Below are 13,854 nucleotides of genomic sequence, written 5' to 3' on the forward strand. Positions count from 1 at the left end.
AACACTTTAATCGTTGAGTGATCTGACGTCTAAAGTTGAACACAGACCAAATTAACCCAAATGTCTGTTTGGTTTTAGTGCACTCAGTGTGGCTTTCAACACAGTAAAATGAATATCCCGTCAATGCCTTGTTTACCCTGGATCGGCTGAGGTTTCGTACACTCTTCTAATGTTTCCTCCAATCCAATAATTGAACCGCACCCACCGAGCAGAACAACAAGCAGGAAGAGATTTTTAATCTATAAAACAAGTAGGCTATCATTGTGGATATGATTGAATGAGCAGGGAGATACATGATACTATAACAAAACCCACCCAGGCCACCCAAAACGCATCTTTTGAATCTTTTTCAGTTAAATAGTCATCTATCAGTCTCTGTATGCCTAAGAAACCAGAAACAGGATGTTGTTGGCTTCGCCAGAATGTATCAGCCAACATAAGATTTGATAGAAATTAGGCTACTGAATCGGCTTGTCAGAGAGAATTGTAAGAAACATTACACCTCAGGTTTGGAGAAAGCAAACAAGAAACGGTAGGCCTATATCTCCACCGTCGAGTGAGCTGTGGTAAATGTCAGGATTATAATCACATGTTTGGAGCTCTGTTCAGCAGTTTTATCATGTAGCGGCTGACTAATAGGTTCTTCCCTTCCTCTATCAAAGAAACATTCAGAATTACAGTGCAGTGTGTGGCACGGCCCTGATCCAAATGATCTGGTCTCGGGGTTTAACAACGGTTGGAGATGCAAACTGTGGTTCCTCTCAGACCTTCAGCGGACAGGACCCTGAGATACACGCCCTGACCCTCTCTGCTGCCTGGGTCAGCTGCTCCAGCCCATGAAACCAGACCCTTGGGATTTATTTTTACAAGGTACCGGGTTTTAGCGATGTCCTTTCAGAGAGCAACCGGATTACCTTACTTCCAAGCTGCCACATATTTCTCCCGGGTGACCTTTGAAGAAGAGCAGTTAAAGTGTTCAAGTAAAGTATTTTTTGGCTCACAGGTCACAGCCACCCCAACAGGGTTACGTTGCGTAATGTATCTAACGTGGTCAGCGATAAAGTTCAGTAAAGTTGAAAACAGTCCCCTGGGTATGTCGTCCTCTGGAGAACTTCCAGGGCTTTGAGGTGACGGTGGGAGAGTGTCCCTTCGTTTTCTGGAGGAGAAGATGAATTCACTGGAAGCTGTGGTCTATTTATGTGTAGAAAGAGGGTTGAGAATATTATTTTTAGAGAAAGGGAATGGGGTCATTATCTTAGCTCAACACTTTTGCTGCCTCTCAAACATGGCCCCTTCCTGGTGCTTCATGTAGGCCTACATCCCTCTTGGTGATACAAAGGCCACATCTTGGGATTTATGTGTCTACAACTTGGATAAAGTTGTTTGCACCGTGTGGAAGTGATGAGCATATCCAATCTGAACTGGAAACTATGATTTTGAACCAAGCAGAGGAAGCATCCTTGTTAGTGAGGCATCACAGATCTGGATTAAACCCGCCTCAACACTTCACTCCGTTAAATAAGGGCTTAAACGTTTCAGTTTACCAGAGCTTTTCATTAAGAATGTTTGCAGTATATTAGTTTTGCATGTTGTTTGACTTCTGTGATTGTCTGATTGATTAATAAAATGTCCTTTTATTAATCAATGAGGCCGCAACATAACCCTGTTACGTGATGCTTTTTTATTACCAAAGCTCAAATGGTCCTGAGTTGGAGCGGTGACGAATGTACGAAGCAGCCTTTTCTCAGTGTGTTCAGTGTGTTTGCAGCTTCTACAATACAATACAATACAATACAATACAATACAATACAATACAATACAATACAACACAGTAACAATCAAACAACAAATACACATACACAACTACGGAGCATTTAGTAGTCGAATTGCAGAGGGGATGAACGACTTGGAATGGCGGTTTGTTCTGCAAGCAGGGAAAGCGTAGCGACGCCCTGATGGCAACACAGAGAATTCTCTTTTAAGAACATGACCAGAAGAAGCCAAAATACATGCTTCTGTTCATGAACCAGATTTAAAACATGACTCGACTTGCTGACAGGCCCGTCTCAACCCCTACCCGTATTACCGCCAATGTCAACAAGATGGCGCCTGCGGGATCGACAGTGTTTGACATTCGAGGTTTAAATGTCAAATATGCCCCCTTGAACGCTATCATTCAAGCTCTGTTAAGTCACCCTGCAGCGCCTTCAAAAATATCTGCCCTTCCTGCTGTCACCAGCGGCGGTTTACGGAGGAGAGGAACTTCACGGCACGGATCGGATTCAGCCGGCCGGACTTTAGCGCGACACGCCTAGCGGCTGTGAATCATGGGATTGTCTTCGGCCCCGGCGGACAGCTGCAGGGCGATTAAGGTGTTCCCGTACATGTGTGTGTGGAATGTGGGACGACTTGAGATGCAAGCATGTAAGCATTTCTTGTGTGCGTGTGTTCGTGGGTATGTGGGCGTGCATGTGGGCGTGCATGCGTTTGTGCGTGTGTGTGTGACGTGTGTGCATTTTTCATGGTTCATTTCCACACTTGCCTCAAACACAAGTGTAACCTACAGACTCCCTTGAGATTTCACTCCACAGTATTCTCATGCAAGCCTTTATCTGAGGAGACACATTTCAACACTCACTCAGAAGGAATCACAAAGACCTTCACCTCCGCTCAAACTCTCCACGTCTTCATGTCTTGTGTGTGCTTCCTGTGCTGCTTCTTATTATATTCGCTCAGGGCCTCTCTGTATATGCCTCTGCATCATCATCAAAGCACAAAGTCACTCACTAAGCCTTCCTTTCATCACCTATCTCCCCTGCCGCTGAATTCACACTCGAGATTGATATCAGAGTGTGATGGATGGATTGACTCCTGAATAATATACTCAGATCTCGTCCCAACTCATGCTAAACCCGTGAGGCTGAGATGTCAAAAATATTTCCTGTTACTTCTCCTGTTTTTATTGGAAGAATCTATTTTCTAACGGCTACAGGAGGAAAGGGAAAGCAGGCAGCGCTCTCCTTACCGTTTACAGCCTCTCTGAAGGTCCTGACCTGGCCAAGAGACAGCGGCCAAGGTTTAAAACGGATGCTTCTGGAAAAGTGCTTTCACTGGGGGGGGACTTCTCGTACCTTCTCTTACCTTCTCGTACCTTCTCGTACCTTCTCTTACCTTCTCCTACCTTCTCTTACCTTCTCCTACCTTCTCTTACCTTCTCCTACCTCCTCTACCTTCTCTTACCTTCTCCTACCTTCTCCTACCTTCTCCTACCTTCTCTTACCTTCTTCTACCTCCTCTACCTTCTCTTACCTTCTCCTACCTTCTCCTACCTTCTCCTACCTTCTCCTACCTTCTCTTACCTTCTCCTACCTTCTACCTTCTCTTACCTTCTCCTACCTTCTCTTACCTTCTCCTACCTTCCCACCCACTCCTCCCAGCAGGTCCTCGTATCAGGATAATCAATCACTGGGCCGCCTGGTCTCTCTGGAGTTCCTCCTGGTTGGATCCGTCTGGAGGAACCGGCAGGACACCAGCTCAGCTGGTGTGTAGAGACCGGCGTTCTATTACTCCACAACATATTGAACGGGAAGCGTTTAACAAACACTGTGACACAAGTGGTCAATCGATCGGATTGATATAATGGAGTAGGATAATTAGTTAGTTAGTTAGTTCGAACAGACCGACAGGCAGACAGACAGACTGAAAGGTAGGCAGTCAGACAGACAGACAGGCAGACAGACAGACAGACAGACAGAAAGACAGACAGAGCGACAGGTGGATGAATAGATGGATGAGCCATTCGGTCAGTCTGTTAGGCATGAAACTGAAATGTCAATGTCACAGCCCTGGCCTGTTATTTATGTATGTTTAGGACAGCAGGGACGACAACAGCGGATTAACTTGTCAGGAGGCAACACATCGGCAATAGGGATCGGCCGACTTTAACAGCGTCTTCAGTAGGAAGTCCTGCTGTAGCCGGGGTGCCGGGGTGCCGGGGTGCCGGGGGGCAGGGGGGTGGGGGCTAGGCGGCAGGGGGGATGGAGGTTGAGCAGCAGGTTTTTTTTCGCGAGGCACATTTACGTTTTTACATCAGTTATTGCAACAGACATCTGGGACTGGGGTTCGGACGCTCATTGTTATCAGGAAAAAGGGGGAGCAGTTTTCTCTCGGCGTCGTCCGCCCAATCGTGGAGGTGTCGTGTTGGATATTGTGGGGATGGTGGAGGCTCTCAGCTGATTATAGTCTAGACTCAGGGTGAAAAGAGCCATTGATTATGCCTCTCTGTGTCTGGAAATGATGATGGAGTGAGTGCACCCGCTCGAGAGCGCACTGTTGAACAGTGAGTCAAATGAGTGCGCTGCGAGGTCCTGTCGTGACTGTATCTGGAGGATCAGCTGCCTCGGGGGCCTGGGTTCCCCCAAGGGAAGGGGGGCTGTGTCTGCTACATAGCCAGCAGTGGGGGGTGGTTGGCGGGGGGGGGGGGGGGGGGGTGGTGGACGGGGGGGGGGGGTTGGACTTGAAGTTCAAGAGGCAGGGAGTGGGATTTCCCTGGCAGCAGAGAGGTGTGTGGCAGCTACTCCACGAGGATCCATCCACAGCCATTCAGGGGCGATAGATCAGAGAGCCAGAGACGGGCCAGGAGGGTTTACCAGGCACAGGGGCGTCAAGGTCTTCAAACCCATCCAGACAGGAGTAGACTGAGAGCTGAGGAGACCAGATATGGGCCTGGCCAATGAACATGGGTAATCTGCGTTCAGATGTGCTGTTGGCATTACGGCGGTTGTATGCTTATCGTTAGAGAATGCTTTGCTGTGTAGAGTTTATTTTCTAATCTTGCCCTAAAAAACAACAATAAAATATTGCAGCTGTGCATCTACATGTGATGATCTCAGATACTAAGTTATATTGGCCTTTTCTGGATGTTGTACTCGGAAGCTTGGAATTTTTTTAGGAATTAAGATAGAGTAACGTAACATGTTTGATTGGCATTTGCCTGCCTTATCTAGAATGAGACGAGTTGTTTGATTCAAAATTCATAATTTAATTGGATTCGCGTTCCCAATGGTAGCTTATTCAAAGCCAGGAACAACACAAGACTGCAAGACTGCAGTTAGTTTACAAACTCTCAGATATTGTCAACACTATGTTCAGCACTGCGATTATTACGCTATCTCAATTTAAATTAATTGTATCTTGTTGGAAAGATTCACTTGGAGCCTTCGATTGTAAGCATGAGAAGATCACCAGTAAACGTCCTAATATTTATTCTTTCCAAACATCACTCAGAACTCACCTTTTTAAAGTGCCTTCTAATAATCTATCTCTCCTCTCCTCTCGGTCCCTCTATCATCCAACTCCCCTCTCTATCATCCAACTCCCCTCTCTATCATCCAACTCCCCTCTCTATCATCCAACTCCCCTCTCTATCATCCAACTCCCCTTTCTATCATCTAACTCCCCTTTCTATCCCTCTATTATCTAACCCTCCTCTCTGACCCTCTATTATCTAACCCTCCCCTCTGTCCCTTTATCATCTAACCCTCCCCTCTGTCCTTCAGTCATCTAACCCTCCCCTCTGTCCTTCAGTCATCTAACTCTCCTCTCTGACCCTTTATCATCTAACCCTCCTCTCTGTCCTTCAGTCATCTTACTCTCCTCTCTGTTCCTCTGACAGCTAACTCTCTAATATTGTTAAGTACATTTAGCCGATGATGTCGTCCTCCAGGAACTCCCTCGAGGAGCCAGAGTCGCGTCACATGCTCATCAAAGGGCCGGGGGCCCCTCCCCCCAAGAAGGAGCGACCGGGGCCCCTGGCACTGCGCAGGCAGCACTGCAAGGTGGCCCCCAGAGACGTCTTCACTGACACCATGTTGGCAGGTCGGTCCCCAGTCCCTGAGCCAGACCTGGCCCCTGGTTTACCATTTATTAATTTTGTTTGCATGATTTCACAGGACATTCAAAATCCAACGCACATTGACCCAACATAAGCACACACATTTATTTTTTAACATCATTCACAGCTAAATATATACGCCTATTGCAGGAACGCACACAAGAACACACTCAGGAGGACAGGGTTAAAACCCTGACTTGTAACGCTAATTGAAAAGGGAGGACTTGGGATAAAGCCACATGAAGCAAATAGAAGGCAGCGGGGGATATGTGTTGTTGGAGTGGCGATCGCCAGCGCTCTAGTTTCTGAGCACTCTGGACACTCAGTACGTTGTGTCAGTGACACATCCATAAATGATCCTCTCTCGGTGGTATTTCTGTGAAGTGTGGCTCATATTGTCTCAGACGCAGAGCTGCTGCTAATGGCTGCCTGGGCGACCTTGTGTGAATATCGGTGCCAGCACTGAGAGCCATCTAAGTAGTCTCTCGAACATCTATCAGCAGCTTCTCCTTTTGGCATTGACTCCGAGTCCAATCTCGCAATGAGGAGGAGAAATAAACCCATTCCACTTTACCTGACGCAAATTATGTCTAATAATAAACAGAAATCGCGAAACGAAACATAAACAGCTACTAAGACTCCATCCATACACGCCCTACAGTTAACCATCCTTAGTCCTAAATGGGCTCGGGAAGGGAGAACGAAATCACACAAAAGAGTGTGCGTTGACAGTGAAACATTTGTGAAGACTGAGGTTGTGTTTCCTCGTCTTTCTCTCCTCAAAGTGGGCGGCTGGACTCAGGATGATCCGTCGTGTCCGGTGGAACAGTTCTGTCCGGAGTACAACGAGTGGAGGGTGGCGGCACCCATGGTCAATCGCCGTGGCAACGCGGCAGTGGGAACCCTGGGCGGCAAGGTGTACACAGCCGGAGGACAGGACAGCATCCGTTGCTACGACAACGTGGAGCGGTAGATCGTCGTCGTTTTTCCTTTTTTTTTTTAACTATTTGAATTAAATTCCCTGCATTAATATTTAATCATTGTGTATTTCCTTTGAAGTATAATCCTTTAAATGCAAAGCTTTCCCGTTTTTTTGAATCTCAGGATATTTTAATTATAAACAAATGTCTTGTCCTTAAATAATCCCAACTTCAAACAGGATTTTTAGGACAGGGTGAAAATAAACGTTTTGATTGTGAGCTTTGTGATTTACCCATTTGAGTTTAGCAACAGAGTTAATTATCATTCATCCAACACTGCCGAAAAACAACTTCATACGTGTGCGCGTGTGTGTGTGTGTGTGTGTGTGTGTGTGTGTGTGTGTGTGTGTGTGTGTGTGTGTGTGTGTGTGTGTGTGTGTGTGTGTGTGTGTGTGTGTGTGTGTGTGCGTGCGTGCGTGAATGTGTTAGAGAGTGCAAGTGTGCGTGTGTGTCTTGCAGTTGGAAACACTGATATTTTCAACAACTGGTGTAGACGTGCATGCACCATGTGGTGACTCTAGCTGCCACACTGTGGCAAAAAACACTATCCATAGCCGCTGTTTTGTGGGATACAACTAACACTATCTTTAGCCTCTGTCTTTTGGGGAACAGCAACACTATCTGGGGCCTCCATCTTCTGGGGAACAGCTGTGTGTTGTTAACCTCAACATATAAGATTCATCTCCGGAGAGAAAGATGGACCTCAGTTTTTCAACAACTGAGATACAAATTCCAGAGGCATCGTTTTATTCACTTTGTCTTTTTTCTTTTTTTCTTTTGATCGCTCCAATCATGATGGTTAACCAGATTCCCAAGCTTTCCCTTATCATCAATCTTGAGACTGCTAACCCCATATTAAGAATTGTGAACACAGAGAGACACTGAAATACACCAACATTCTACAATCCCTTGGCCCGCCACCAGGTGTCACTGTTCAGCAACAAACCTGACCAACTGGAATTGGGCCGGCTGATAATATTTCCCCCAGAGCTCTCTCTCCAGTCACAGTGGACGAGTTAGTGTTGGAGCTGACTCACGTCTCTGAGTGGTGGAAACACTTGACGTTGAACACGACCTCCCACTGAATTTGGGAAGCGAAGGAAAATGACACAGAGATGTTTATGGCCGTTCAAGAGCCAAATTTCTCTGACACAGGCACACACACGCACCCACGCACGCATGAACGTGCACACACACAGGCACACACACACACACATACACACACATACACACACACAGGCAGGCAGGCACACACAAAAGCAGACACACACACACACACCTACACACACACATATGTATACACACACACACACACACACATACACACACACACACACACACACACACACACACACACACACACACACACACACACACACACACACACACACACACACACACACACACACACACACACACACACACACACCACACTGAGGAACGGGAGCAACACACAGGATTTTATCACTTGCTACATCAAAAGTGACACGGCCCTAAAACACAAAGTACAACTAGGATGACATCCCGGGTGTCGGTTGAAGTCAAGTTGGACTCGCGGCAGCCATCCCTCTCTCTCCCTCTCAGGTACGACCCACACACGGATGTCTGGAGTGTAGAAATAGCCCCACTGAGCAGCCCCCGCACAGGAGTCTGTCTGCTGGAGACGGATGGATACCTGTACGCCATCGGTGGCTGGGACGGCATCACTGCCAGCAGTGCCGTGGAGAGGTACGCAGCCGAACGCAAGCTGCTCTGACTCAACGTATCCCGTCGTAGGTGGGCCAGCGGAGAGCCGCGCGGGCTCCGTTCTGATCCCAGCCTCTCAATCCGTTCAAAGTGCTGCCTGTTCCAAACTCCCTGAGAACGTTGTCTTTTCAGATATCGATCGAGTATACATCGTCCCAGAACTCATCTTACATTTACATTTTACATTCAGGGCATTTAGCAGACGCTTTTATCCAAAGCGACGTACAACAAGTACATTTGTCAGAAGAAAGAGATCAACAATATATCTCTGTCGGTATAGTGAGGATGTTCATAGAACCAAGTGCCAAGCACTAACAGTCACTAGGTTAACCCATTCCCCGTAGACAACAAAGATAGCAAGGATTTACTACACAATGCTAAGTACAATATTTTTGTGGCAAGGACCTTTCTGCTCATCTGTATTCAATGTGGATTTCTTGTATCCGAATGCGCCCCTCCCTCCTCCTCCTCCTCCTCCTCTTCCTCCTCCTCCTCCTCGTCCTCCTCCTCCTCCTCACCTCCTCCTCCTCCTCCTCCTACTCCTCCTCCTCCTACTCCTCCTCCTCTTCCTCCTCTTCCTCCTCCTCCTCCTCCTCCTCCTCCTACTCCTCCTCCTCCTCACCTCCTCCTCCTACTCCTCCTCCTCTTCCTCCTCCTCCTCCTCCTCCTCCTCCTCCTCCTCCTCCTCTGTCCTCTTGTTCATGTTCCCCTGCTTTTTATTTGTTACAGTGCAGCAACAATAAAGTGTGATTATCAGTATTGTTATGATCCCCCCCCCCTCAGGTACGACCCGGTGCTGAACTCCTGGAGCAGACAGGCCCCCATGAGGACCAGGCGCTCCCACTCTGGGGCCGTCCTGCTGGGGGGGCACCTCTACGTCATGGGGGGCCGTGATGGAGATACAGTCCTGAACTCAGGTGAGACCCCACCAGGCACCAGAGGAGGGTCGCCTGTAGGGTGGGGGTCCCCTGCACGTCATGGGGGGCCATGACGTAAAAGCGACTCACAATAAGGACATTTGAGAGAAAAAGGAGAAACAGCAATATATCGCTGGTGGTACAGTAAGGACCAAGGGCCAAGCACTAATAATCTCTAGGTTAAACCATTGTGAGACCCCCCCCAGAGATCCATTTCCTGATTGGGATCCCCACCACAGAGTCCGCTCTGTCTTTCCTGAGGCTGGGAGTTTAGTTTTTTATTTATTTATTTTAATCGTATGTTTCAAATTGCTTGAAATTTGTAGTGGTTAATTTTTACGATCTTACTGGTAGAGATGAGTAAACATTGAAAAATGGATTTCTAACAAACTGACGTACTTCTGGGAAGTTTATGTTATGCTTGGATTAAATATAGAATACACACTGCTAACGGGCAGTGTGTATTCTATATTTATGAACTCACACACACAGAGGCATTCTTGAGCAAACTTTCCCCTGCCAAAGTAAAGAGAGCAAGCCAATTCTCATGTCTATTTCTGTCTGTGAGAAAGGGACCGCTTCAATGATTCCCAAGCTCCCAGGTCAATCTCTTTATCTGACCTGTCAATCACAATACTGTCTGTGCCTCTCTCATTCACTCTCTTTGTAGATGTGGTCTATGTTTTAATCAATGGCACAAACCTTTATTGCAAAATATCCTATTGTGTTGAACTATAAGGGGTGGGCCACCATGCTAAAGGTGGAAATGTGTGTTCATCACACCTAGGGCCAAATATCGAAACAATTATGATAACATGTGTCATGTTAACTTCAGCCTTTTCAATAAACTGAGACTAATCTAATTTCACGACTTGAAGACGTGCAAGGAGAGAACCTTTTTAAAATAACCTTGTCTGACCATCCATGTGTAATGGTTTGGATATTAGCAGTGCCGCCGCTCCCATAACGCGCACTACGCGCTGCGCGTAGGGCCTCAAGTCCTGAGGGGGCCCCCAAAAAAAAAAAAATCTATTATTACTTGTATACTTCTGGTTTTAAGTTTGTATTTATGGATAACTATTTAATTTAAAAGATTTTGGACATTCCAATACTTGAGTGTACTGTATGTATGTTTTGGCTGTTCTGTGAACTGTGTTTACAAAGTAGATTTAACTTTTGCGTTTTAATAAAATGTTAAACTGGCAGAAACCAATTCTTTTTTTCGGGGGGTGGGGGGGCATAAAGGAGTTATGCTTAGGGCCCCAAAATAGCTAGCAGCGGCACTGGATATTAGGCCCTAGGTGCTGCTGTTTCGGTCGGCTTAGCTCAGGAGGTAGAGCGCGTGAATCTGTAACCTGAAGGTTGCCGGTTCGATCCCCGGCTCCTCCGAGGTCTCCCTGAGCAAGGCACCTCTCCCTCACTGCTACTATTTAATTTAAAAGATTTTGGACATTCCAATACTTGAGTGTACTGTATGTATGTTTTGGCTGTTCTGTGAACTGTGTTTACAAAGTAGATTTAACTTTTGCGTTTTAATAAAATGTTAAACTGGCAGAAACCAATTCTTTTTTTCGGGGGGTGGGGGGGCATAAAGGAGTTATGCTTAGGGCCCCAAAATAGCTAGCAGCGGCAATGGATATTAGGCCCTAGGTGCTGCTGTTTCGGTCGGCTTAGCTCAGGAGGTAGAGCGCGTGAATCTGTAACCTGAAGGTTGCCGGTTCGATCCCCGGCTCCTCCGAGGTCTCCCTGAGCAAGGCACCTCTCCCTCACTGCTCCCGACGAGCTGGCTGTCGCCTTGAGTGGGTGACTCGGCCGTCGGTGTGTGAACGCGTGCGTGAATGGGTGAATGTTGGGGCGATATGGTAAAGCACTTTGAGTGGCCACTGGTAGGAAAAGCGCTGTAGTATAAATGCAGTCCATTTACCATTTGGTGCTTCCCTCGTCTCCGTCCCAGTGGAGCGCTACTGCCCTGAGGAGGGCTCCTGGTCCGCCTGCCCCCCCATGAGGAGTGCCCGGGAGGGGGCGGGCTGCACCGCCTACCTGGGCCAGCTCTACGTGGCCGGGGGCCGGGACGAGCTGCGGCTGGACCTCAGCGCTGTGGAGCGCTACGACCCCGACACCAGGAGGTGGAGCCCCGTGAAGCACATGACCTGCAAGAGGAACCAGGTGGGCACCTGAGGAACCGCATGACCTCATGACCTCTCATGACCTCATGACCTCTCATGACCTCGTGACCTCATGACCTAATGACCTCCTGGTCCTTGTGTATTACTACTTGTACTTATATACTACGACTTAAACTTATATATTATGCATTCCTTATGCAATTATTTATACTTATATACTGTGTATACTAATATCTGTATATTGTAATCATATATTATACTGATTATACATTTTTATATATTGCCAGATTTATTATACATTCCTTAAATACTAATTTATACTTATATACTAATATATATATATATATATATAGATATATTATTATAATCATATATTATATATATATTGGCACATATTTTATTATACTTCTAATATATTTTTATAATACTATCCTTTATTAACACCTCAATAAGCAATGCATGTTGTCCTGTATCTGCTGCCATCCTACTCCGAAATAAAATAACGAAATAAAAATAAATAAAAGCTGGAGGTACATTTAGACGGTGAGCTGACAGGTGCTTTCCTCAGGCGTCGCTGGTGGTCTTCAACGGAGCCCTGCTGGCGGCGGGGGGGTCCGACGGCGTGGTCCACCTGAAGAGCGTGGAGGTGTACAACCCCGAGAGCAACACGTGGAGGTAGGAACCCCAGAGCCCCCAGACCGAGCCCTGAACCGTCATCTACCATGGGGTTAGCGATGGTCCAAACGCTCTGAACCATCATCTACCATGGGGTTAGCGATGGTCCAAACGCTCTGAACCATCATCTACCATGGGGTTAGCGATGGTCCAAAGGCTCTGAATCATCATCTACCATGGGGTTAGCCATGGTCCAAAGGCTCTGAACCATCATCTACCATGGGGTTAGCGATGGTCCAAACGCTCTGAACCATCATCTACCATGGGGTTAGCGATGGTCCAAACGCTCTGAACCATCATCTACCATGGGGTTAGCGATGGTCCAAACGCTCTGAACCATCATCTACCATGGGGTTAGCGATGGTCACAACGCTCTGAACCATCATCTACCATGGGGTTAGCGATGGTCACAACGCTCTTAAGCAGGAGTGTAGCTTTGCACTCACATTCGGGGCGTTTAGCAGACGCTTTTATCCAAAGCGACTTACAATAAGTACATTTGTCAGAGGAAAGAGAAACAACAATCTTACTGTCGGTTCAGTAAGGATGTTCATAGAACCAAGTACCAAGCACTAACAATCACTAGGTTAACCCATTCCCCGTATACAACAAAGACAGCTAGGATAAGACACAGCATGTTGCCAAGTACTACTTTTAAGTAGAAGGATGTAAACCATACAATAAGTGTCTACATTAAGTGCCAGAACTTACAACATACAATAACTGCGTAAATTAAGTGCCAGGACGTAGGCTTACAACAATATAATGAGTGTGTACACTAAGTGCCAGGACGTACGACATACAATAAGAGCTTACAGTAAGTGCCAGGACGTACAACATAAAATAAGTGCATGGGAGGGGTGGGGGGGGGGGGGGGGGGGGGGTCTGGGGAAACTCTGAACAAGTGAGTCTTGAGTCGTCTGTGACTAACACTGAGCCGCGATCACTGCTGTTGATTATGCACCGTCAAACCGTTTCGTTAGAGGAACGGCGCCTCCCACTGAGTACCCCATAGATGTTGGTGATGTCGTTTATTGACAGTTTATTCCGTGTCTGATGGAGATGTCCCATCAGGTGTCATCGCGGATGCTTGTGATTAAGTCTTCTGCCCTGCGGCCGTGAGGTTTGAGGGACAGGCGAGGTGTGCTGAGCAGCAAGTTGTTATTTGCATGAGTCAGAGAGGTTTATTTAAACCCGACACCTAGACACCATAATGCCCGTTTATTACCCAAACATCATTAAGTGGATAGCCTACAAAGCGCTCTGCCCCGTTCCTCTATACAACGAGACGGCTTGACAGCGCGTGACCTATCAGCAGTGACGATCACGACTCAGTGCGTTAGTCACAGAGCTCCTGTCTGCACAGTGCACGAGGAGAAGGAATGCGACGCTGCATGTCTTCATATTTGCATTTACATTTAGGGGATTTTTTCGGACAGCTTTTATCCAAAGCGACCGACAACCATTCATTCACACACCGACGGCGGTGTGTCAACCACGCTGGGCGACAGCCAGCT

General features: G+C 47.1%; 1 protein-coding gene across 1 annotated transcript; it reads left to right on the forward strand.

Annotated features, from left to right (window-relative positions):
• Positions 1-4,493: 4,493 nt before the first annotated feature.
• On the forward strand, positions 4,494-12,368 carry LOC132467391 (kelch-like protein diablo). The gene is made up of 7 exons (XM_060064652.1): positions 4,494-4,742; positions 5,726-5,877; positions 6,679-6,862; positions 8,458-8,601; positions 9,403-9,536; positions 11,491-11,702; positions 12,231-12,368. Exons 1-7 carry the CDS (start codon positions 4,720-4,722, stop codon positions 12,339-12,341), a joined length of 960 nt encoding a protein of 319 aa, XP_059920635.1. The 5' UTR covers positions 4,494-4,719; the 3' UTR covers positions 12,342-12,368.
• Positions 12,369-13,854: the final 1,486 nt, after the last annotated feature.

Source organism: Gadus macrocephalus, chromosome 11 (assembly GCF_031168955.1).
Source record: "Gadus macrocephalus chromosome 11, ASM3116895v1".
Classification (NCBI taxonomy): domain Eukaryota; kingdom Metazoa; phylum Chordata; class Actinopteri; order Gadiformes; family Gadidae; genus Gadus; species Gadus macrocephalus.

Excerpts from the sequence above, each read along its gene's own strand:
- LOC132467391 (XM_060064652.1), top strand. The coding sequence starts at position 4,720 with ATGGGCCTGGCCAATGAACATGG. Across the intron at positions 6,863-8,457 it reads TGCTACGACAACGTGGAGCG|GTACGACCCACACACGGATG; the intron begins GTAGATCGTCGT and ends TCTCCCTCTCAG. Across the intron at positions 9,537-11,490 it reads AGATACAGTCCTGAACTCAG|TGGAGCGCTACTGCCCTGAG; the intron begins GTGAGACCCCAC and ends TCTCCGTCCCAG.